This window comes from Chanos chanos, chromosome 1 (assembly GCF_902362185.1).
Source record: "Chanos chanos chromosome 1, fChaCha1.1, whole genome shotgun sequence".
Lineage (NCBI taxonomy): Eukaryota > Metazoa > Chordata > Actinopteri > Gonorynchiformes > Chanidae > Chanos > Chanos chanos.
Window position 1 is genome coordinate 51,595,903 of NC_044495.1, and position 26,459 is coordinate 51,622,361.

The window sequence follows — 26,459 nt, forward strand, 5'->3', positions numbered from 1 at the left end:
CACATCCTGTTCTTTGCCATGGAAAAGCCTTCAGAATAACCGCTCAGCTATCACAATAACCGTCGCAATCTCTTTTATCTCACTCTTAAGGTAGGCTACTGTAAAAATCGACAGCAGACTTCGCTACAAACTCAACTTAAATTTTTAATGGCATTGTGTAGACATGGCATTTTGTTCGTCTTATCCGTGTCAAAACTCATGAACTTCAAAGCACTGTCGATTACCAGTAGACTAGTTTAGATTTATGAATCCATTTCTCCTTCCCGAGTACAACCGATGATTCCAGTGCTCCTGCCCCTTGATCCGATAAACGCCCGGATGCAAAATAGATTCAGGACAACATGGTCGCTTGACTGAGGGGGACGTACATAAGAGCGTGGTGGAATCTCTCAGTGTAGAAGAGTCGCTTCAGACAACGTGAGGTGTCATTCTTTATCCAGTGGGACAGTCTGTTCTTCCCTTTTGTATTTTTTCACATAGGTAAGTCGGACATGTCTCGTTAATACGTTGTCATATATTATTCTTCAAGTAATTGATTCATGGAAGGATAGCCGGATAGCCAGCAATCGTTTGCGAGTAATACCATGCGTTTAAGAATAAACAAACGGGCCTGGCACATACCCATTGTGTCTCTAATGTATTTATTAAGCAAAAAGACTAGTAATTTATTTTAGTAAATTTATTATAAGCTCATTGTTTAGATTATGGTATCCTTACTGTATCCTTAAAGCAGAGGAGAATTCAGAGAAGCTTGGTAAACGGAGGAAATCCTTCTCGTTGATTTGCAACGACTGCCAAGGTCTCTTCTAAGCGTAAGAGAGTACATATATCGAACAGCGTGTCGTTTTACTGTGATGGCTCGATACTGCGGTCTTTTAAAGTTGAAATCGACTGCATCACTCAGATTGGTGTCTAATTTGGGAAGTACTTCGCAATGAGCTGTCCGTAAAAGCACGCGTACCATGGCTGTGTATTTCAAGGGTTAGGCTACTACATTGACTACAACATGTGACAGTTTTTACATCTAACAAGTTGTTAGGCTAATAATTTTCATGAATTCTGTTTAGCCACGTGGAGATTCGTTTAATTTTTTAAGAGCTGGAGGAAACAAAGTAGCACGCACTCATCGTTTGTTGCTCATGTCCTACAGCGCCAAATGTGGACTGTAATTCAAGCATGTTTGAAATCAGTGTACCGAGTCGCGTGACTCGTTGGTTTGGACCGAACAAAATCAGGCGTATGTTATATCATCCGATAGTCTCCGTTATAGACGCCAATTATATATCAGTTTAATTGCACTGCCATGTCAGTGTTATTCACGTTGTTGCTGTGGTCGTATCTAAACATGGTAAAACGTTGAGAACCACGGGGTAAAACACGGTAACGGCGTATGAAAGGGATTTCGCTGTCTTGGCCTGGATTGACTTGATGTTCTTTGGCCAGTAGGTTACTTTGTACCGCAGTGTTCAAATATACTGGAGGATGCGAAATTTGGTATACAAAACATTAATGATTGATAGTAACGTTTTCTCAGGACTTTCATAAACGGTGGACAAACCTGTTCACTCCTGCCGTTGGCGTAGGGGGTGTTTGAACGACATCATTTAGTTAGATAACAGCAGTGAACTTGTTTGTTAAAGTCAGGACTGTTTAATAGCAAGAAATATTCTTTAAAAACCCAAGTTTTTAAATTGGGTCAGATAATTAATGTAGATACCTCTTGGTTTTGAATATCTTCATTGTCTAACTAACTGATAACATTTATTTTATTCGTTTCAATACAATGAGGGACTCACTCATATACAATATACATCTACAAAAACTTTTTTTTTTAACATGTGGAGAATATGAAGAATTGCCGGATTAAGTTGAAACAAACTGGCTAATTGCTAATCATGACACAGGATGGACGTGCAGATGTATAATTTCCTGATACAGACTTCAAATTGTGGTGTTGATACTTCATTCAGAATTTGTGTGCGCAGACTGATTTCGTTGCTGCTTTGATCCAAGAGATAAGCTGAACATTTCCTTCCCACTCACTCTCATAGTTAAGCAGACAATTGGTGGGAATCAAAACGGGACAGAAATATCTCTCCAGTTCCTTTTATCATTGCACATATTGCCTCACCCTGGATCGGGACTCGGTGAAAGACGCGCGGATAGAGGGCAGCATAGGGATCTAATTAAAATGCGGTTGTTTTGCAGTTAAAACACGAATCGCATAAACTGAAAAGTTAAGCGTTAATTTATTGTGAAACGTAAGCTTTGTTCTGACGCCTCCTTTTTAGTTTTAGCACAGTAAGGGGTCAGATCTGTAAAGGTTTGGGGCACTTCAGCAATGTTAACGCTTGCCTTCAGCAAGGGATGAGGCAGAACTTTCCACAGTCATCAAACGAATTGTAATTCATCAGAGGTTGTTTCACTGTTGCCCTCTCCTGGCCCCAAATACTTTTCCTTAACTCCCACTCTGCTCTGACATCCAGTCTCCACACCAGAGTCTTGTGTGTATCCAAGACTACCCTCTAAACTGGCTCTTTATGCACAGAGTCATCTAGCCCGCTTGCCAGTTTTTTTTTTCTTTTTTTTTTTGTACAGCAACTATAGTTCACTGAAATGCCAGCAGTATTAGAGGACAATGTGGAAGAGGGTACTGGGAACAATTCAGAAGACCATAATAAAACCTTAGCCATGTCGTTGTCAAAGAGTTGTCACGACAACTTATGTGGGGTTAAGAAAACACAAAACTGTTGTGAAACTTATCAGTTTTCCACTTTCACGCATTAGCTACTCCAGGGTTGTCCTGGGATTGAGGAGAAGCTGGACATTGATTGAGGACCAGGCATAAGGTTTCAAGCAGAATTCCAGCAGTTGTCAAAAACTTCTCAGAATAGTTCATTCAGACAAGCTCTTCGACAACAGTCAAAATTATTCTTTTACTTTCAGTTGGTTTTCTTGTGTCGCCAAAACCCTACAGTTTTTTTTTTTAAAACTAACAAAGAGAAATAAACAGTGACATGCTCCTGCATGTACTGATGTGACCGAAGAAGTAATTAGAAAGCCTGTAACATCTAGCAGAGCTACATTAAAAGGTATTCAAAGGATTCGGAATTCCAGAAATATCAGGTTCGGCCTTTCCTGCCATTAAGCTATCATGAGGTTTGTCAGCTCTTTTAATTAAGTGACAGGATGTAATTTACAGTCAGTATAGAGACATTCAGAGTAATTGCTTTTTCTGTTACAACCTCAGCTGGAACCCTGTCTACTCTAAAGCTTTTGAATGGCGACATTTTCTCAAACCAAATCGTAGCAATTTTTAGACTTTAACACAAGGTTCAGTTGTGTTTTATATTTGGGCATCAGGGAAAGTTTCTGGTTCTTTTGACGATAAGGATAGAATAAGCACAAGGACAGCTGGCCTGTCTTTTTTTTTTTTTTCTTCTCCCCCTGGTTGGCTTCATGTGACAGGACTATTTCCAGCACTCGTGGGTCAAGCGTCTGCTTTGGAAGCTAACACTAACAGTGCTATTGACAGTCACTTGAGCCATGCTGGGAATCAGGAACAGAGGCCTATATAGGGGCCTATGAAGTGATGTGTGATGGTGTGCTTTGGTGTGGAAGTTTTGTACAAATAAACACCCCATGTTCCCCATAGTAATTATGAGGTTCGTATGCCATTTTGTTCCCCATTTAAACAAAAAGCCATTTCTCATATAATCCAGCAGGCATGATTCAGCAGCCGTATAATTATGGTAGAAGTGACGTCCTGAACCAAGGCCAGCAAGCTAGAATATTTGAATCGAGGATCTATCCATGCTTTATGTGTTGCTGGCATTAATAAGAAACCCTGTAATTCTTCCTCAGTTAATCTGTTTATTTATCTATGGCTATAGCAAATCATTGTTCAGTTGGCCATTTTCATAATACATATTCCAAATAAGTTTGAAAAAAAAAAAAAAAATCCTGTACCTGGTATGTAAAGGATTTGACAGTTACCGCTGCATCTAAACCCTGGGGCTCTCTGTAACAGTGTAAAACAGTTTCTTGGAATTTGCTTTTCATTGAAACCAGTTTCAGCAAATGGCAACCTCAACACAAGTTTGTTCTGTGCTTGAACATAACATGAACATTGTGGAGTCTTAACTTGGTTCTTCACAATCACTTGTGCAATTCGAACCATGAGAAGATATGAGGGGAATTTGATTTGGTCCTTGCCTCCAGGTTTAGTTCTTAAACATGATAATTCTTGTTATTATATGGTTCCTCAGAATGCTGCATTGAATTGAATGGGCCATCCCATAATTCCGTTAGTTACTTTTTTATGGTTCCAGAGATCAGGAGATGATCAGAACATCTGACATAACATCCCCAACACTCTGAAGTGCCTCAGTTACAATAGAGTTATGTTGCTTTGTCCCTTGTCCTTTTCTGAAAAGCCTTTATTGTCTCTTGTTGGTGTGGGTGAAATAATGGAAATCTTGAATTGAAGCAGTATAATGTTTCCTTAGTAGTCATCCCCTGAGATTTGAGGAACGGTGTCACTGGGCCCGAGGATTAAGCCATGGTCAGGTCATCTATTGAAGATGATTGATTGATTAAATAATGAATATTTTTTTTCTATCCCAGGAAAAAAAAAAAAAAAAAAGTGAGCCCACAATACGTTAGTTTCTTATGAAAAAAAAAGAAAGAACAAAAAGAGTCCTCTTATTCCGAAGAAGAAGAGGACAACTGACAAGTGAGATATCATCCAGGTATCAAACAGCACGTACAGTTTCTGTATATAAAAAAAAAGGCTTTAAAATGAATCTACCATTAAAAACTCCTGTTAGGTACCTATCATTTACAGATAGCATTAAAATAATATTCTTAGAGTACAGCCCTGTTAACACATTCTTGTGTACAGCTTGTAAATTCTTTAGCCATCCCATTACTCATCTCAACACTCCTGAGTTAAGAGCTGATGAACTATCATTGACTCAATGTGTGACACAGAGAATGAGCCGTGATTGGTGGATTATTCGCAAAATCCCTCTGGAGTTAACCTCCTTTCGACCTGTAACCTGAGCACGACCTTAAAAAAAAAATTGAACAGTCCATTTATGGCAGAGTCCTGTGTAGCGACAGGAGACAGAATACGTGTGTGTCTAAGGCTGTTACATGTCTCTATCTTGTTTGTTTTGGTTCAAGTGTTAGCACTTAAACCTTGGGCTTCTGTCGGGTTCTAATAAATCACCGAACCCAGGTCTGTGTAATCTGTGTGGGCCTGCTCTGCATTCCCTCAGCTTTGCTCCGATCGCTAGCGCATACGTGTTTACTTGTGCGCTGTTAGGGGGGCATCCCATAATTCCCTTTGTGGGGTCATGTGCTACAGGAGTGCTGGAGCCAAGATTAGGCCTTGAAAGAGATGCCAGATCATTCTAGAGCTGATACTCAGTACACTGATGCCCCACACACTTAGTTCTCCTTGCACAATAATAAAATCCTTTTTAATACATTTATAGGTAAAAATATGTAGGGTAAAAGCAGTCTAGATTACTGTCATTTTTAGCTATATGTCTCCTGGCTGACATGAAGAACTGAAGTTCTTTAGTCCAAATAGGGTAGTTCTTTTATCTGCCCAAGCGTAACAAACTGCTCTTATTTGTTTGCACACCAGATAAGAGATACCCACTCTTGCAACTTCATTGAAAAGGTTATATTTAGATATGGGTTATGTCATACTGTTGTCTTTGAGACTTGTTATCTTTTGATCTGTTTGGAACATTGAAATTTGCCATTGTACTTTAAACAGTATCTGTTGCTTTTACCTCAACCCTTATGTTGTAGAAGAAACTGTCTGTAAGAGAGGCTAAAACTGTCTATGGAGAGGCTTCCTTCAAAAGTATTGCTAAAAAGTAAGTTTATGAGAAAGAGGAAGGAATGATTTCTTAGATTCACACTCCCTGCAGTTTTCTAATAAATGCAGAGCCAAAGAAGGTATGGCATGAGGTTTTTGGCCGGGAGTGACCTTGCGCTCGCGCTGAACTGTGCCCGCAGGAGTTTCCGAGGCCCTAGGTAAGTGCAGAGACAAATTATCTTGCGTGGCCGACGCGATAGCATACGCGCATCAATATGTTCAGAATGACTTCAGTGCTATTAAAAGGCGTGTCCGGGATCATTGTTTCCCGTCATGTCTGACTTACCACTTCAGGCGCTCATGCTTTGGCAATGATTTTGTGGCTGGTTGAGCGTCTGGTACTTTGACCGCGGGCGCACCTGTAGCGCCGGATGAACGGTCGTTGCCTCGGATGGGTTTATTTTAAGGAGGCCGACTGCATGACTTGGAGGGGGGGGGGGGGTTGTGACTGTAGGTGACAGCTCTACGAATGTGGCAGACTTCGTCTCAGTCAGCGTCTGAAAGACTGGGGCGTGATGCGCTCAAACAGCGCCTCTTTATGTTTGATCGTTTTTGTTGTGGTGTTTTGGTTTCAGAGTGGAAGAGGTGGCGTACGAGGGAGGGGCACATGATAATGATATCATCTAGCTGAAAGGAGTGATTGTTTGACAAGAGAGACAGATGCAGACAGAGAGAAAGAGGGTGAGGGAGAGAGAGATGGAAAGAGAGAGTGAGTGAGACAGAATGAGACTCCGATCGAACAAGGTTCACCCATTCTCTACAGGGCTGTTCTCTGAGCAGATTAAAGCTGATGTTTGCTGTGAGTGAATGATTCTTTCATACTTGCATGTCCTGACTTTTATCCTGTTTATCCGTTGATATCTTGCTTCTCAGTAAGTTATTTCCTGTACAAGCGTTTCAGCGTTGTCCCTGTTAGCTTTTCTGATATTTGGGTTTTTTTTTTCCCTCTCCACTGTCAGATGCTAATCTAGTTGTTCTGTCAGTCTGTTCCACAGGTATTCTTGCAATGTTTTTTTTTTTTTTTACAGATATGTCATAATGCTGGTGTTTCCTAGGGGACACATAATGCAGTTATGGTGGTGTCAGCAGTGTAAACAGTACTGAATGTCCTTGGTATGACTGCATGCCTTTCCCTAGTGTTAAGACCCATAAACCCACCTCCTTTTACCAAGCTCCTCTTTGGGCATTGGATACTTTATCTATATCGCCCCTTCTTGGCAAGCAGTGTTAGCCAATCAGGATCCTCGTCCCCCTTAGTGGCACCGGATTGGCTGGCTGGACTCTGATGCAGATGCCTTCCTTTAAGAGGCAGTCTAGACTGCATTGACTAGCTTTCCACGAGGAGGGAGCTGCTCTAGCCTGCAACACGACTCCCAACCTGCCGATTTCTTCAGTCTGTCTTTCAGAATGCCTGTCCTTCTTTCTGTGTTCATTCCTCCTCTCCGCCTCCTCTCTCACTGTCATTAACACATCGTTTCATATCACAGTCTGTCTTCATATCAATTCACATTTTATCAAGTCATTAGTCTTTCTCATTTTTCTCAAACCACTCCCCCCCCCCAAACAAAAACCTGATGTGAATACTGCATACTCTGAAGGTGAGTCAAGTTGACTGCAGTCACTACGACAGTATTTTCTTTCTCTGTTCAACTGTCTGTCTCTTGTTTTTTTTTGTATATGCAACAGGTGATTTGAGTATTTTACATGTACTCACATCAGAGAGGGGACGTATGCGTACATGGATGCATTTATGGTGTGACTTTCATGAATTGCGGATGAGTCTTTGTCTTGAATTTGGAGGGAATCACAGAATGTACCCTCCACTTTTGTTTTAATCTATCAAGACTATGACCTGCTATCAAAATTGAAGTGTTTGATTAGCCTAAACATTTAAACAGGGTGAGTCTGATACACTGACGACAGGACTTGGTGAATTAGAGCAAACCTCTAGTGGCAGATGGCTTAAAATCAGTCATAACCTTTTCTGTCTTTGTATCCTTGTGTGAGTGCACACTACTGACTCATGTTAGCAATTGATGGTCTGAAGCCTTTTCATTCATATCAATATGAGGCAGCTGTTTTCAACATGATTCAGCGTACGTATAAGGATTATATAGTAAGAGGAAAGAGATAGAAAGGAGTATATTATAAATGCTGATAGAGGCCTGTTTTGGTATATGTGCTACAAAAATCAACAATGGGCAGTTGTTAAGGTCTTAGAGACTACAGTTGTCAGTTTACTTTTCTGCTCAGTGAATGCTGGATTTTCCACCAATGTTCATTTAATTTAAGTGAGCTTATATTAATTTTCCATCCGGATATTAGAAATTTTGGTATTACCGTTTCCCCCTGCTCTGTATGAAAGTCTTTAAATTTCCTCCGGGGGTATTTCTGTTGAAAATTCCAGTGTGTCTGGCAAATTAAATTTCATCACTGGTATTTATTTAATCTGACTAAAGCTGCAGATTGTATGAAGAATGGTAAAGATTTAGAAGGTGACAGGGGGGTGACGGTGACCTCATGGTGCTATTTGGTGTTCAGGGTTGTGTTTTGCTGTCTGGATATTGGGCATATTTTGAGTGTGGAATATTTTTTAATATATTCTTATTTTTGTGTAGGCCAGGAAAGTGAGTATAGTTTTAAACAGGACAAATGTATTTTTTTTTTCCTGTAGTACTACGATAAGAGTGCCCATTACAAGAATGAAAGGTAGGATGTGATGCTTTTTGGATAGGCTTTTTAAAAGTTATTTTTCCCAGAGGCACCAACCAAATGCTGTAAAGTTAAAACTGCTTTTAAGAATCCCAGTCGTCCGTCCTTGCTCAGGAAGACATTATCAAGCTGTGCTCTCAGACCGCCCAGAGCAAACATCAAATAGTTCTCAATAAATCTGTTTACTTGATTCTGTGAACATAGGTTTCTTCTGGTGTTCTCATTGTCGATGAATGAATTGTTCAGCATCTTTTCGTACAGATTTAATCAGTTTAAACCCATTGCACTGTGGTTGGACGTGACAGGATCGTGGATGGATGAGAGCTGTGCCGTGGCAGTTGTCCCTGTTCTTGACTTTTGATGACACCATTGTTTTTGGTGGAAAAGCAGCAAGAGAGTAACTCGATCCTCCATATGCACTTAAACTATGAGAAAGTCAACCAGCCATGTGATGTTTATATGAGAAGGCCAGAGGCTCACGTGATGCTGCCGTACAATTAGTTAATGCTTAGAGAATGTATTAGCCAGGCTTTCAAGCTGTTTACGTTTAATGCCATTTAAACAAAAGGCTTAGTCAGTCAGGAGAATGTGCTGAATTCCCACTCAAAATTGACTTTAGTTGTACAGTCAAGTAATGAGTTTTGTGTAATGTGTACTCATCTTAACACCTATAATTCAATCGTTTTTAAAACAATGAAGTGTATAATATGATTATGGTACGACTGACGGATTCATTTTACTGACATTTCATTGCTGTAATAATTGCGCTGGCGAGATCGCTCATACAGCCCAGGAGTAAGACAGTTTTGCTCCTGAGCGAGAATGTTCATCACTACTCTAAAACCTTACTGCCTGAGAGTTATTAAACTTGACAGTTCTGACTTCTTGTGTCGCGACACACTTTCCTCCTCTTGCCCTGCTGAGGAGTCACACATTACTAGGGTTCTCTAGTGCGTTTAAATGCTGCAATAACCTCTACACTGTAAGTGACTTAATTACAGAGGTCCATGGAGGGTGGCTGTGAGTCGCAGGAGTGACAGACTTGGTGCTGATGATACATGTTGACTTGCTGGATGATAAATCTTCAGCTCAGCCTGAGAGAAAAGAGGAAGCTCATGAAAGAAAAAAAAAAAAACCTGAGGCAATAAGTACAATGTCTTTTGATGTAGTGGAACACATAGCTGGGGTTGTTTTGTTCTTCCCCCCCTTTTTTTTTTTTTTTTTTTTTTTAAAAGTTTAAAGCCAGACTTGGTGCCGTAGCAGTTATAGATGAAGTCTTTTTTTTTTTGCTCCCTCTCCACTGAACTGTTGTTGGATTTTTGATGGGATGGTTAATTACGTATCTAATGAAAAAAATACGTAATTAACCAATGCCTTCTATTGTCTTCGACTTTTTTTTTGCACAAAAGAAGTTTGAGTAGCTTTGTAAATCACTCGGAATATTAATTGAAAGTGTCATTTGGTAATTATAATTTTAAATTGCTGTGTCTAACCAAGACTTCTGTTGTAATCCATGTCCAATTTATTTCTTTCCCTAATGTGAATATAAAGCGTCTTCTGTCATAAAAATTGTTGAATATATTCCCTTTTTCCAAGAACTAAGCTGCCTTAGATTTTTCTACTTCCATGTTGGTTGGACTTTTAATTTTTTTTGCGTTTTTACAAATAAGTCCCCATTTGAAGACCTCCCGTGTTCCAGTGACTCTGACCTACTAAGAACCTTAGACCGTGTAATTCAGGAAGCAGAGTAAATAGGTTTCAGGGACTACGTCTTCGCATGCGCCGTTACAAAGTGGAGTTTAGGGCATAACTGGACGTACTGTAATACTGCGGCTCAAGCCTTCGCTAACTTCAGCCAGTGCCAATGAAAAGTGCAAAGTAGAGCGGCTGTTTTCGTGATACGGGCTCGCACTTGATACGTGGGAAAGGTGTGAATATATTGGACTGTATGTCGGGCATCTGTCCATGGCTTATGTGCTCACGCATCTTTTTGGGAGTGTGTAGTCTTTTAATAGATGTTTGTTAATGGAGAGTTGATTCTCAGAAGAGACTCATTTGGCTGCGATCAGATATCTTTGTATCCTCAAAATCTGTTTTGTGGATCTCTTCATCTCTCTCTTTCTTTCTCTCTCTCTCTCCCTCTCCCTCTCTCCCTCTCCCTCTCTCTCTCTCTCTCTCTCTGTTTCTTCACCTCTGTCCCCATCTGTCCAACCTCATGTCTCTATGTTCCCTCTGTTTTTTTGCACTTTTGTTATGGAATCTCATACTCAAATGTGGTTATGATGTGTAATTATTTCCCTTGTCTTGTTTTGACAGCTGAAGGGACCTGGTGAACAGACACAGAGAGCCAAACAATGGAATGCTCTCTCTTTCCTACACAGCTCACAGCTCAACAGACTGAGGTCAGACGGCTTAGTTAGCAGAGTGCCTCTCCCCTAGAACTTACTCAGCAAGGGGAAGAAGAGCGAAAAAAAAAAAAAAAAAAACAGGAGAGGGAAAAGTTCCTTCAAAGCAACAGCACCTTATTTTAACTTGGATCTTGACGTTATTTATTTTTTCGGATCTATTGGAGCCACTCAAAAGAATCCCAAGATGGAGCTGGAATCGTACCTTTGGATGGTAATTTTAGGATTCATCATCGCCTTCATCCTGGCTTTTTCGGTTGGGGCCAACGATGTGGCCAACTCCTTTGGCACAGCAGTGGGTTCGGGGGTAGTCACACTACGCCAGGCCTGCATCCTCGCCTCTATCTTTGAGACTCTGGGGTCCATGCTTCTCGGGGCAAAGGTTGGGGAGACCATTCGGAAGGGAATCATTGATGTCAGCTTGTACAATGACACGGTGCCTGTGCTTATGGCGGGTGAGGTCAGCGCCATGGTTGGTAAGGACTCATTCCTCTGACATGACTAATTTGACCAGTGGTGAGCTTGACTGATGAAACTTCTGAAGTAATGCTTAGTTTTGGTCTCGTAAAATGTCAAACAATTTGAAACTTGGATGAATAAAAGGCAGATTATGAAAGAGTGTGAAGGCGCAAGTTGTTTTTTTTCCCTCTAAAGTATTCTTGAAATGAGAGATTTCCACAATGTTAAAGAAACAAAGTAGAGTCTGTTTTGAGCTGCTGCAAGACACAGTGAGTCAGTGTTTGCACAGCAACCAATAATTACCAGCGGGATATGGTTAGGATCTTTCCCTGGTTGACATGATGGTTAAAAAGTGGAATGTATTAATCTGTTTGTCTTGCTGTTCCCAATTGTTATGTATTCAGCGTCTCTGCTAAGTACTCCTTGTTCTAAACTGTGTCAGGCAGTTTTGAACTATTAGGACCAGGATCTTAATCATTTAGCAATGAAAGACCTTCCTTCTCCTCGTAATTCACTTTTCATTATTTCTTCTCCCAGGGTCAGCCGTTTGGCAACTCATTGCCTCTTTCCTGAAGTTACCCATCTCTGGAACACATTGTATTGTGGGAGCCACAATCGGCTTTTCTATGGTGGCTATTGGCACCAAAGGGGTGCAATGGATGCAGCTTGTGAAAATTGGTAAAAAGTTTCTATTGAAGTAAAAAAGATTACACCAGTTTTTACATGGCAACGGATTCATAAGGGCTCTTAAGCATCAGTTTAACGACTGTCTTAATTACTGAGCATGTGTTTTGGAAATGAAGGGTACATATGTTTTATGTTCTGTTTACTGTGTAATCTGTGTAATTGTACAGTGATTGAAAGAGGTAATTTTATGAAAGATGTGATAAGATTATATTGGGTCAGATAATGGTAATAAATGTTACTTCACATTACAGTCCATTATCATCTTAATTGCTTGGTAGATTAAAAGGTATTTACTAGTTTATACCCGGATCATTTTTGCAAAAGATCTCACCACGCCTAACAACTGCATGATGACCATGTTACTGCCTGCAGTACCATGGTCATCATGTGCTCCTGTAACAGATTTCATTGGAAATACTTCTGCATATATATAAATGCACTGAGGACAATGTTGAAATAGACATGGACAATTTTTGACCTGTACTGAGGTGAAATTGCTTGTCACTTTCGTTAATCCTGGTCCTATTACATGTATTCAAGGCTGTTAGCGGAAAAGCTTCCTGTCTATTTAAAGACTGTCCTCGGACTGCCCTCTTTTACCCAGGGAAAAAAAAAAAAAAGTAATTCCAATAATATGTATTTTCTCAGTAAGTACTCAGAACTATGGCAACTGCAGAAGAAATTGTTACTTAATGGTCAATCATGTAGTTACCCAGCATTCTGCACTGCGTGATACTTGTTCAGATGTGCATATTTTTTTTTATGTTTTTTATCAGGATTTGCTTATTAAGATGCGTGACAGCCTGCGTTCTCTCTTTTTTTTTTTTTAGATCTCAGTTTCTCTGCTAACCTGCAGAGAATGTTTTGTTGCCCCTCTCTGTGCATGTTCTGATTCAGCCCTGACTTCTGCCTCCCTCTGTACACCACGCAATGCATTCAGTTGAAGGGCGGCACATATGTGCTATTTTTAGTGTAGTAAATTGAAATGAGTAGCTCACTGACTATCGTGTGAGAAATTCTTGATTGATTATTTATTTATTTTTATCATCCAGTTGCCTCCTGGTTCATCTCCCCTCTGCTGTCAGGACTTATGTCTGGGATTCTGTTCTTCGTCATTCAGTATTTCATTCTCGATAAGGTGAGCATGACTTCGAACTGCATCTTACCTGTGCAAACTTTTCATCAGACCTCACTCTCCTTAAATTAGCTTATTCTTTGCTTATTCCTTCACATTCATCACACAATTCCTCACTCAGTACTTAGAAGCTTGAACGAGTTTTTTTCAAAAATGTCAAAGGTCTCTGAAACAGCTCACGTACTCGTATAATTAATTTGATAAAAGCCTTGTCCAATCCGTAAAGCCCTTTCTGTGATTGCCTACTTATCAAAACATTTGCGTCAGCTGGTACACCTAGAGCAAACACTCAGAGCAGTACAGTTACATGAAATGACACGGCTTCCGCATGAACTGATCAAATGTATTGACATTGCTTCTCAAAGCTGATAGGGCACATTGACTTGGTGAACCATATGAAGTCAGTTCAGAGTGTTTTACTTTTAACACATTATTTCTTTAGGCATAACAGAACCTCTGAATAATTTACACTCCATAATAAACTTACTGTAAACTTCACACATTTGACACTTTATAGCCATACTAGGTATTCCTCTATCGTAAACCCAGTAATGGCACTGTGCTTTGTGAATAGCTGGTGACATTGATATGTCCTAAGTTAAAAGATTTGTTGTCCTACCTACTGTGATGATGCCTCTCTCGTTTCTAGGACGACCCTGTTCCCAATGGCCTTCACGCCTTGCCTCTCTTCTATGCCTCTACTATTGGCATCAATACGTTCTCCATCCTGTACACAGGAGCACCTTGTAAGCGTCTAATCTTTATACGAGAATACCATTTGGTGCCTCTTCAAACCATTTTAGAGTTTGAAAAAGTAGCACTTAAATGCAAATTCTGTTTCTCATACACTGTTGTCCTGCTTTTCTTTTTTTTTTTAACCTACAAAATGTTCCTGAGTAGTTATAATACTTGGTGTTAAATCAGTGTTAAAATTGGTCTTTCATTTTTTTCAGGTGTGTTTTTAACTTCTTGTGTTAAAGTTCGGTTTTCTCACATTTCACCTTCCCTTGTTTCTCCCCCCACTTTTGAAACTTTGTCATGCCAGTACTGGGTTTAGAGATGCTCCCAGTATGGTCCATTGCCCTCATCACCCTGGCTGGCTCATTAGTCTGTGCAGCCCTGGTCTGGATTTTTGTTTGCCCCTGGATGAGACGGAAAATAGCAAGTGAGTAGTATTCCTCTTTTTTTTTTTTTCTTTTTTAAACAAGTCTCTTTATTACCTTTTGTTTGTCTGCTGAATGTTCTGTACAGATGTTCGGAGACAAATTATGAAACAGGTTTTCTTTTAACAGTTGAAACTGATATATGGATTTTGTAGTTACATAATTCTTGTTTATGTATGCATGAATCATCTTACTTGTCCTCACTTGTGTGGATCTCATTATGTACTTTGTTGAGATACTTTGCAAAGGACAATGTTCCCCACTTTCATGCATGTCAGTTTCTTTTAAGCCAGAACTTTAATATTTTCATCACTTGTTGTTTTATCATTGTTTTTCTACTTCTAAATGAGCTGATACACAATCTTGACAGCTAATTTGCAGGATGTAGACTACTGTAAAATGTGGCTTACTTGATCAGCAAATAAAATAACAAATGAATAAAAATGGCCCTGGGTTGTGAGACCATAGGTGGTACATCTGACTTTTTGTCTCCTGTAAGCACACGCTAATCCATGGGAAAGTTGGTTCTTATTTTTGTTTACCTTCTTATGAAGGGGTTAGCATGGGGTCAGAGCCCAGTGTGTGTTATGTGTTCACAGTGTGGCTGTACACTAGGGCTAATAGCAAACATTTGGCTGTCTGCACACAAGTCTTGTCTTTTATTTCACTCAGTTTAAGTGCTACCACCCAAATTAATCCTGTTAGCTTTGATACAGCACAAAAACTGTTGTCCTCTTTGATTTTTTGAGGTGTTTGAAGTAACAGTCCAATTGTAATTTAACTGACATCACAGTTTCTTGTTCTTGCCGTATACCTGTTCACTGGGAATAGCCCTGTTTGATGTGTACTTAAAATGAACACTGTTGCTGTAGCTATTCATTTTCCCAATGTGGACAGCCTTGCAGCTGCTCTAATCTCTCATAGATCTCGTCTGTAGATTCTTATGAAGATCACATGAGGTTTGTCTGTGGTGCGAAAAAACATGACTCATCGTTAGTGTAAGAGTAAAACACTGTTGAATATTGTATGGCAGGTCAGCTAAAGAAAGAACAGTGTTTGTCCCGCATCTCGGACGAGAGTTTGGATAAGATCCCCGAGGAGGAAGAGGAGGCCCCCGTCTTCAAAGAGCTGCCGGGGGCCAAGGGCAGCGATGACGCTGTGCTGCCCCTCACAGGACGAGGCCCAGTGGAGTCCTCTGGGGAGTTAAACAGCCTGGCCAATGGGGGCACTGTCCTGCCCAATGGCAGAGTGTATGGTAAGTTGCCAGATTCTCGTTAGAAGCCTGTTTTTTACCTTCATCATCACCCTCTCTTTTGTCCCTGCTCTGTTTGTGCTAATTCAGTTTTATATCATATCTTTTTGTTGTGTATTTTCCTCTCTGAAGCTGTGCATGTTGTTTTTGTCATTCTGTTTACTAATTAAGCTTCATCCTTTGTTTTTCCTCTTGTCTGAGCAGGCCGGACTCACTCCATGACCAACGGCTGCCTGAAATCCCCAGTATCCAATGGCAGCTTTAGCTTTGATGGCCACATGCGTAGCGATGGCCAGGTTTATCACACTGTGCACAAAGACTCAGGCCTCTACAAGGACCTGTTGCACAAGATCCATCTGGGCCGTCTGGAGGACGACCGCAGCGGGTCTCGGGCTGATAACAACTACCGCCTCCTGAGACGCAACAACAGCTACACCTGCTACACCGCGGCCATCTGCGGCATGCCTGTCCAGCCCCTGCTGCGGTCCGAGTCTAGCACGGCACCCGAGGACAGCGAGAAGCTGGTGGGCGACACCGTCTTCTACTCCAAGAAGCGGCTTCGTTACGACAGCTATTCCAGCTATTGCAACGCCGTGGCGGAAGCCGAGATCGAGGCGGAGGAAGGGGACGTGGACGTAAAGCTAGCCGCGGACAAAAGGGAGCCCACACCACCAGCTGCCCTCGAGGACTGCCCCGAAGAGGACAAGGAGGACAAGGATAAGCCTCAGGTTTTCCTTCTCTTCCACTTTTTGCAGATTCTCACTGCCTGCTTTGGGTCCTTCGCGCACGGAGGAAATGATGTCAGGTAAACCATTCTGGAACCTCGCACTCCTATATTCGGTATACACAGCAGTACCCATGATGTTGAAGTACATTTGTTCATCATTTAATATTGAGGTTTTATCTGGTTCCTGAAACACAGTGCCTCAGAGCACAAATGTGCTGAATGTAATCAGATCAGACATCACGTTCTGATCTGATTACATAGCGACAGCATATAACATTCATCTGTTGCCATTGTGAGATGATGTTTGAGACCTAAAACATTTGTTTTCAGTGTTCCTTCCTGCCATATAAAAAAGACATGTGAAATCCACATTCCATAGAATTAGTCTGTCTTGAGAACATACTCGTAAGGCAATTCTGTGCCACAATTGATTTGGCCATTGACCAGAACACTAAGCCCAAAGTCAGACCTTCCTAGCCCCATGAATGTAGGTTAATCCATCTCTATTGTGCAAGACAGACTGGCTTGGGTTGGTTAATTCACCTCATTTTAGCTGTAAAATGTTTCTGAAAGGTAAGAGAGTTGCTGTAGATTGTAACAGAACTACAATTTTGCCAGGTAATATTAAGATACATTTTGACCTTTAACATGATTTGTTTATGACCTCAACCATGCTTTCCAAGTGAACTTTGAAGAATCTTGATTGCATGTTTTATCTATTGAATGCCAAACTCTCATTCAGGAACTGCACAATCATAATTATAACATGATAACTATTTATTAAATGATTAGTGGACAAAGTTCTCTTGGCTTTGACAGGGCTCTTTCATAAAATTATACTGCTGCAGTATTATATTGCTGCAGACACAGACAGTGGGCAGAATGTGAGTTTTATTTGTTTGTTAAAACACATGTCCAAATGGGTTTTTCATCATTGTGTAATGTTTTCTCAAATATGAGGGTTTTATTAGAGATCAGAGGTTGTTTTAGAGGTTGTTTTTTTTTTTTTTTTTCTCTCCCAGTTTTAGGGTAATCCCCTCTTTGAATTTCCAAAACGATCTAAATCCAAGTAACAGTGCTGCCATATTTTTTTGGCTAGGGGCAGTAAATTGTGGTCAGTGTGTGTGGTATGTAGCTGAATGTTACCCATTAAAGAAATGTTGTTTTTTTTTTGTCGTTGTTTTGAACTTTTTCCCTTTGTAGTAATGCCATTGGGCCTCTGGTGGCTCTTTGGATGATTTACGAGCAGGGAGGGGTGATGCAGGACGCCGCCACTCCTATCTGGTTGCTGTTTTATGGCGGGGTGGGCATCTGTGCCGGCCTATGGGTGTGGGGTCGCCGAGTCATCCAAACCATGGGCAAGGACCTTACCCCCATCACGCCATCCAGGTGAGATCACCAAACTGTCTGCGGAGGCGTGCTACGTTCCCACCGGGCTGTCACTGCATGCTGAATATGCGATTACTGAATCACCTTTGTTTTGTTTTTTTTTGTTTTGCTTTGTTTTTCATCTAAACCCATCATTGGCCTCTGTTTGACCAGCTCTGGCAAATCCAGATTAATAATCGGGTCCTAAAGACTTTCTCTTCTGTGGGTTTATTTCCCCCAAATTTAAAAAAAAAAAATCTAACAGGAACTGTATGGGCCTTTGCTTTAATAGTGTTGATGGTAAATGGTCTTTGTTCATTCAATCATCATAAATAGTTTATCAGTTTATTGTGTACCTCAGCTCTGAGAGAGAATGTGTGTGTGTGTGTGTGTGTGTGTGTGTGGATACCACATAAGTAGACCAAATATCATGTACTCATAAAATTTCTTTCTGATAGAGAAGCACACATAAGAAAGAAAGACTTGGGACAGCCAAAACTTAAATTGAATACAAATTTAAGCGTGGATTTTGTAGATATGTGTGGATTGTAGGGTCTGTTTGGTAATGTAGCAGTATTTGAGCCCTTATGCTTTATTATTTGTTCCCTTGTTTTACTTTTAGGATAAAATTCTGTTGTTTCCAGTTCTCAGTAGGTGCCTGTTGATTATGTCTGTTCTGACTCACCCAGTCCCATGCTGATTCCATTAAAGAAGTCCAAGGACACCTGCTGCTTAAAACCACAGGAAACACCCTGAACTCAAACCTTTTGAGATAGTCATGTTGGGGCCAGGCCAACACCAAAGTACTACCCCTTAGATAGTTCACAATGTGTTTTTTTATGTGTCAATGACAAAATCAAGGTCACTATGATGACATGCCCACAATTTAAAGAATAATTGTCAGAAATTGTATGTTCAAAAGAAGGAAGTGCTTATAAACATAGGAACATTAAGTGTCTTAGTGGGGCAAGAGGCCACCATGTGCCGCCAGAGCAGCTCCAGTGCACCTTGGCACATACTCAACTCTCAACATTTTTGGAGACACGCCACACCTTTCTTGCATTAGAAACTCCTTTCTTTTGCCGTTTTATTGTTAGCGCTGTAAAATGCTTCCTTTAGGAAGTGTTCCAGAATTTCTCATAAGCAATAGGTTTGCTTGAGATGTGGTGATCGTGGTGATACACTGGTGATATTTGCAGTCAGCTGGCTCCGAATTGCTTGCTTGTTTTCCCTCTTGCCTGGAACTAGTGAGGAGCATATACTTTTCGGGTACATTTGAGCCTATTGCTAAATGTCTCCCCCCCCCAGACGTCCATGTCAACGTGACCTTAGACACAGTTTCTCATGAAACCTCAGTAAGTGTAGACTTTATCATTACAGCTTTCGTCAAACATGCCCAAGCAATCACACCCCTCCCCCCTTTTACTGAGATCATTGCCTCTAGCCATGGCAACCAAAATATTTGGTGACTGGTCCTACCCAGCATTTTTATACGTGGTCCAAAGCATAATGGGATGTTAGCTTGTTGATTAACTCAGTAACCACACCTGTGTGGAAACACCTGTTCCCAGAGTGTTTTGTGTCCCTATTGTAGCCTCTCTTTCGGCAGTTACATGTTTACTGAACTTTGTGCCTGTAACCTTTTATGAAAAATGTTGGAACACAGTCATTTCATACAAAGCCAGAACTATAGCAGGCCTCATGCTACAAGATAACATGCTTTTATTACATAAGGAAAATCTCATCTACTTTATGTACTTTGAACAGATGGTTTTGTCTCAGCTTTTGATCATATCATAAAATATCAGAATTTTGAAGATGGCCCTGGAATACGTATAGCACATACATCTTGGTTTGCCAGAGGGGGTCAATTGTAAGAATCTTGCATGTCAATCCAGTACCACAGCTCTACTCCTGCCATTGTTTGTCTAAAGTAAACAAGTCTCCATGTTCCACACCCAGCCGCCTTCATCAGCTCCGTGTTTGAACGTGCTTGCATGTCGCAGTGGTTTCCGAGTTCTTAATCTTTCATTCATACTTTTTTTTTTTTTAAATAGTGCCTTGCGAGGTCACCGGGACGTTTTAAAAACAAAAATATTTGGTTTGGTTGTTATTACATTGCCTCTTGTTTCTAGAGTTTCTTATTTCCACCTTATCAAAAGATATTTGAACAAACCGTCCAACTTACACAAATGTAAAATCACTGGCAAGTACACACCTGCAATTGCATCTTTACAAAACAAAAGGCCTTTCAGTTCAGAGACTTGTAACAAATTCCAACATCATTTTAGTCGGTGTTATAGCACTTTATAAATGTGAGAACAGGATACATAGTGATTACGCTGTTGTAAATGTATTGAAGATGGAGAGGGGAGTTGATGCGGTTTTTGACACTTGGGCCCCGGCCCTGAGCGGATAGGAGCAGAAGTTGGTCAAACACCCCCCCCCAGCACTTCCTGTTTCCTCCTTTTTTTTTCTCATCCATATTTTTCTGCATTCACCCACAACTCATTACAATGACACACCATTCTGGAAAGTTCCTTTTCATTTGTGAAATTTGCTTCTACACAAAAGGGACCTTTCATCTATAAGAAATATTAATTTCCTAGCGTATTCCACCGAGAGAGATTTTTTTTTTAAAAGACGTGCACGATTGTATGAGGGTATGCCATTGTGCAAATGGGTTGTGCAGTGGTTATGTTTGAGTCACGCCCTGCTTGAGGCAGGAATGTTCATGGATGGGTGTGTGTGTGTTTGAGTTTTAAGAGTGTGTTTTTGTAGGGTCTTTTGTAACGTTGGTGTACATAACCTTGGTGATGTTCCACATGTGTTAAACGCACTCGTGTTCGCATGCTTAATTGCACACCCACTCACTTTCTTTCTCACCTGAGCAGTTAAACTCACACAACCGTTCAACAAGCAATCAGAATCACCTCCCTGCAGTATCTTGAATGGTGCACTTCCTTTGTTCACACCCAGGTCTGCATGCTCTCCACGTGCAAGCTTGTTTTTTTTTTTTGTTGTTTTTTTTTTCTTCTCTCTCCATGTGTGCATGGTGCTCTCTGCAGCCTACAACGATCCCTGTTTGCATGCAAATGTTGTCATGTTTCAACAGTTTTAACAAATGTTTGAAAGTGTAAAGTTATCTCTTGTTGCTCCCCGCAGTGGATTCACTATTGAGCTGGCTTCAGCGCTCACTGTTGTGTTTGCTTCCAATATCGGAATCCCTGTCAGTACCACACACTGCAAGGTAATGAAAAGGTCGCCTGACGACTGGCCACATTTTGCTCTTTTGCAGGTTTATTATGTGTGCACAGAGGGGTGAGGAGAATGAAACACTTCCTCTTCTTTGGGAATCAAACGCTGTTGAGAGGTTGCCAAGAAACAAACAAACAAAGAAAACCCCTAATGTAATCAGTAGAGGAGATAGTAAGCCCTTAATACTGATTTTTGTTTAATAAGCAGACAAGAAATTTTTTTCTGAGTGGTTTTGAATTCACTATGTTTTGAGTTTGGTTGTCATCACATTTAAGATGTTTAGCCAGCTAACACCGCCCCCCCCCCCCCCCCCCCGCCCCAAAAACGTTCCTTTTTTGCTCCATTGGATATAATAAGATGCAGACAGCTAAAATAGCAGTTTGACTTTCTAATGTTTACTTCAGTGGAAGCTTGTGCAGCATTCCACTGTCTCTTGCGGTAGTAACACGGTACCCACAACTCATTCTTCATAATTGAAGGCAACCTCTATAAATGGCTTTGCCAAGGCAATGACGTCAAACCCTCTTGGATAGGAGAAAGTGTTTCGTCCCCCTCTCCTGAAGCTGTGAGGCACATACAGGATAAGTGAACCCTGATGGATGTTCTTCACTGATGTCCCTCGGTTTGACGCTTCATCAGTGTATCCTCGCCCTTCTCACGGCATGTTGTGGTGTTTGTGGTTCTCCAGTGTCTTGCTCTAGTCTTCACCATCCCCCATCTCACATATTTCTCTGTTGTGTGTGTTTATTGTCCCTATTCTCTCTTCATTTCTTCACAGTGGATTTTGCGTTGAAGTAATGAGTGCTTTAACCGTGCTCGTTGCCTCAAATGTTGGCATCCCAGTAAGCTCCACCCACTGCAAGGTATTGGACAGCACAAGGTGGTCTAGTAGAGAGGCCTTGTAGAGCTCTGCCCCCTGCATAGCTTCACTAGCACAATCAAAGAGCCAATTTGCAGCTTATCGCTGGGGACCTGTGACTTCCTGATTTTGGCTTTGATTTTGACTCAAGTGCATTTCTTCCTCAAATTGGTTCAATCATATAGACTTATTAAATGAAAACAGCGTAGGTATATTGTTTACCAGGGCTCTATGTGTTACAAAATCAAGTTGTAAACAAACAAATATACATTTTGATACCATATTTAATAGCGTAGCATTTATCATCTGCGGCCATTTCTTTGCTTACCCACTTAGAATACTGGTTGCCTAGTGCAGTTCTTACTAAGGAACAGTAATTGGTAATGACAGTATATCACACAACATGCATTGCAAGTGCACTGACCTGTTGTTAAGCAATAATATTTCTGTCAGCTTTTCCTCATAATAAATCACCAATATGGCATCATCTGTTAGAGAAAAGAGTAGAGCTTTTGACCAAAAGATAAATCACAGGAGAAAAATAAAGCATCAAAGAAAAGTACATTTGTTTTCAACCCAATCAAAACAAACATGATAACGGTTTTGTCACTAACTACCCTGTAAACCCTCCTAAAATGGTGTCTAACGGTCTGTTTTCTCCTTACCCTTTATGTATGCTGTTGTAATGATGATATTTTGGTGGTTCATTGACATTTACACAAAGCAGCATTAGGAGCTAAAGACCTACATAAGTTGAGAAATTGAGACTACATGTACAAGAGAATTGGAGTAAGTTGAGAAAGCAGTAGCTTGCTTGTCTTTTTAATAAGCCTAATGCTTTTGTGTAATGTCAGTGACCCGAAAAAATATGTGTGCGGTTCCACTGTTGGTGATGTGTAGTTGTGTTATGGTCATATTGAGTTTTTAAATTGAGATAATCGCAGTTGCACTATGGATCTGTGTGGACATGGCAAACTTGCAGGCCATGGATGCAGTTAAGATATGTTTCAAACATGCATATGACCAGATTCGCTCATGTAGCAAGAGTTTTGAAACCATTTCTCCTGTGCGGACCACCACAGTGTGCTGAAGTGTTGATGCGCTTCTTGCACGGGATCGGTAAATTATTTCAAAATGCATCACAGGTGGTCCAACAGTCAAGTTCCCTCACTTTGTGTGGTTCTCATTCTCAATGACGTTTACCCATTATTCAGACGCGTTTGGTTTGTGAGTTTAAGATATGCTCCATAGTGCAACAACTTCTTTTTTTTTTTGATAATCTGAATTTGTGACAATTGATCAAACTGGAAAAGAGTAGAATTCAACTCGAGTAGTACACACTAGAAGCATCACCTGCAGTAAATAACAAGTATACCTCACCTGAACATGGAAGCAGTTCAGCGGTCACATTTCCAACACATTCAGCAATAGTTTCTGCATCATTACTCTTCTTACAGAAGACATGTATGGGATAAAGTTTAATTTCAGTATCCTCTACAGTATGTGTTTATATTGATTTGTTATTTAGCCATAGCTCAAACGGAGGTCAGTCAAGAGAAATTATTATATAGCCTTAAATAACATGTATACAAATGAAAGAAATCTCTGATGCAGAATTGGGGAAAATATTGTAAATTTGAGCTATGTCCATGATAATTCTCTCAGAAACTTCAAACATATTTAAGAGTGTTTTCTCCTCACACGTACTTCTACTTGCACGTGTGTGTGTGTGACTCGAGGTCCAGAATTAGACACCCTCTTGTCAAGTCTTGGGTTACACTGGCTCGAAACCAGTGGTCAAATCCTGCACGGGGTTTCCAGACCACCTGTCAGTAAATCCTCTGACACGCAGAACATGTATGGAAATGTCACCGCTAACGCTGCCCGTGCCCCTCCTTACACTGTGAACATGACTTTTCAAAGCAAACAAAACAGGTAAAAGATGCAAGAAAAAAAAAAGAGAAGTAATACACACATATATGTGTATATATACATACATATATGAAGTGTGTGTATGTGTATATGTGTATATATATGCAGTATGAAAGTCAGAAATGTGTAGATGTAAGCTACGACTCTCCCTGTGTCCCAGAGGGAATTTAGTCATGCATAAATGAGAACAGATTTCTGACTTTCCCATGTATGCTAAAGAGGGGTGGGCATTCCTGGCTACTAATTAGTGTTTCTCTCTAACACTGTGTGTACGTTTCCCCCAGAATTGGGGGGGAAAAACCAAGCTGAAATTTCTGCTCTGTAGTATGGCTGATTGAACTGTTTGTTTTTGCTGGCAGGTGGGCTCAGTGGTAGCGGTGGGCTGGATCCGGTCCCGTAAGGCTGTGGACTGGCGTCTCTTCCGGAACATCTTCCTGGCCTGGTTCGTCACCGTGCCTGTGGCAGGCCTTTTCAGCGCCGCTGTGATGGCTCTGTTTGTCTATGGCATTCTGCCTTACGTCTGACCTGAAAAACGAGGGAGAGAGGTAGAGGAGGGGAAAGGTTGAAGGCAGTAAAGGATAAATGAAAAGAGAGAGAGAGAGATGGGATGAGAGAAAAGGGGCGCAACGGAGAGAGAGAGGTAGGCGTAGAATGAGACAGAAAGAAAGAGTGAACAGCCAGAAGGAAATAATGGGGGAAAAGGGTTTGGTCAAGTGCTGCCTGGAAAGCTTCCAGAATATTCTGACTTCTATGTCCTGTGTATGTTGTTTTATCAGAGTATTTATTTTTTTTTCTTTTTTCTTTTTAGCTGTCGTACCAGAAACTTTTTGGTCTCATTTACTGTGATTTATGAAGTGGTGCATTTCATGTACTAATACAGTTTTAACAGATCAGTGTTCTTATGAAATACCATTCACACATGAGTGTGTAAAGAGATAGACAGATATGCGCACACACACACACACACACACACACACACACACACACACACAGTAAAATCCAGTAGTGTTCATGTATATATCTACCAGAATTCTCATAATACTTCTGCATTGAGGAGCGAAAGTGTCATGCAGCTGTTGAATACATCATTTAGCCTCATTACGGTGACATTTCTAAGTGTCAGTAAACATCTCAGACATGGATTTTACAGTTTCAGCAGTGCAAAAACATATGGACGCTGTATTAACTGTGATTTAGGTTTTGTAAATACTGTTTCATTGAATGATTTCTCCTGTGCTGAGTATCTTCAACTAACGAAATAGAAATGTAAATGTTTCAAACAGAAACATTTAAAAAAAAAAGAAAAGAAACCACCCGCAATCCTACGATATAGAATCAAAATTGGAATCCTCCCCCTTTGTTCTGAATGGGCTTTACTATACAGACCTTTTTTTAAGATGTTACAGTTGTTTCAAAAACCGGTTTCAAAAGCATTATTTCAAAAATGTGTCTCCATTTTAATAATACACACTGCTGTAATTTTTACTGTAAATATGTCCTCATTAGATTGATTATCTTCTTCTTTTCTATCTTTTTTTTTTTTCTTTTTTTGGTCATAGTATGGTGCATACTAAACCACAAAATATGGGCCATCCCTCTATGATATCCATTTTTTCACCATCAGATGAATCAAAAGAATATACCATATCTAGTCTAGAACCCTTCTTATATCTTATGATCTTATGAATTGCTTTCAGGCAATACCAAAATACCAAAAACATAAAATGCATGCATAATAATTCTCCCAGAAGCTTCTATGTAAAGAGCAAAAAAGAAACAAAAAACAAAACAAAGAAAAAAAAAAACAAAAACAAAAAACCCTGGAACGCAAGTGTAACAGAAACTCCTGTCTAATCTGAATACGTTGATAACATTTATCTTTTTTCTCAGATTACTGCTTTGTGTTTAAGTGTCTGTTAAGATTTCTCTCTCTCTATGTGCTGACGGACGCTACTGCTTTTCAAAATGGTTTAGCCAACTGCTACAGCAGCTTTCTAAAATCTCAGCCTTTACAGTGTGTCTTCAGATTCAGCTCATTTACATTCAACTTAATCATGTAATCTGGGTGATGATACATTTTTGGGTGGATGGATAAATATTTAAATTTACATATAATTTTATCATTTAAATATCTGCATTCACACCAACAATTCAGATATCCTTTTTGTCTTGTCTATCTCAGTATCGTTGATTCTAATTCAGAAATTGTCATTAAAAACAAGGACTTATAAAAGCTTAAATATGTTCATCAAGTTAAAAAAAAATACCACCTACGTACATCTTTATACTGGTAGTATCTCTTTCGATAGCAGCCCCCCGACATTTTCATATATACACTAGTACTAGTGAAATTTGTTTGGTGGAATCTCGGACAGGGTAATTCGTTTTGGATTGGGGGGGGGGGGTACACAAGGAAATTGCTTCTCTATTTATAAACAAGTCACAGGCCTGATACCACTTATCAAGGTGAAACTTAGCCTGTGAAACCCCTATGGGAAATTCTGTTTGGCCTCTTTAAAAAATGAATTACCAAAGATGTACACAATCTCTCATACAGATTTAGTTCCAGCATTCTCATGAATGCCCTCAGATAAGGTAACATTTCA

General features: G+C 40.3%; 1 protein-coding gene across 2 annotated transcripts; it reads left to right on the plus strand.

The window, feature by feature from the left end:
• The first annotated feature begins 354 nt into the window (after positions 1-354).
• slc20a2 (solute carrier family 20 member 2) lies at positions 355-26,002 on the plus strand. Of its 2 annotated transcripts, XM_030768732.1 has the most exons (11): positions 355-480; positions 10,925-11,489; positions 12,010-12,150; positions 13,212-13,297; positions 13,944-14,040; positions 14,340-14,459; positions 15,491-15,712; positions 15,914-16,514; positions 17,640-17,825; positions 20,970-21,054; positions 24,213-26,002. In XM_030768732.1, the coding sequence occupies exons 2-11, from the start codon at positions 11,201-11,203 to the stop codon at positions 24,375-24,377; spliced, it is 1,992 nt and encodes a 663-aa protein (XP_030624592.1). In that variant the 5' UTR covers positions 355-480; positions 10,925-11,200; the 3' UTR covers positions 24,378-26,002. The 2 variants fall into 2 exon arrangements, with proteins under 2 accessions (XP_030624592.1, XP_030624600.1); XM_030768740.1 differs by lacking the exons at positions 20,970-21,054; positions 24,213-26,002 and having other exon boundaries at positions 17,640-17,854.
• Positions 26,003-26,459: the final 457 nt, after the last annotated feature.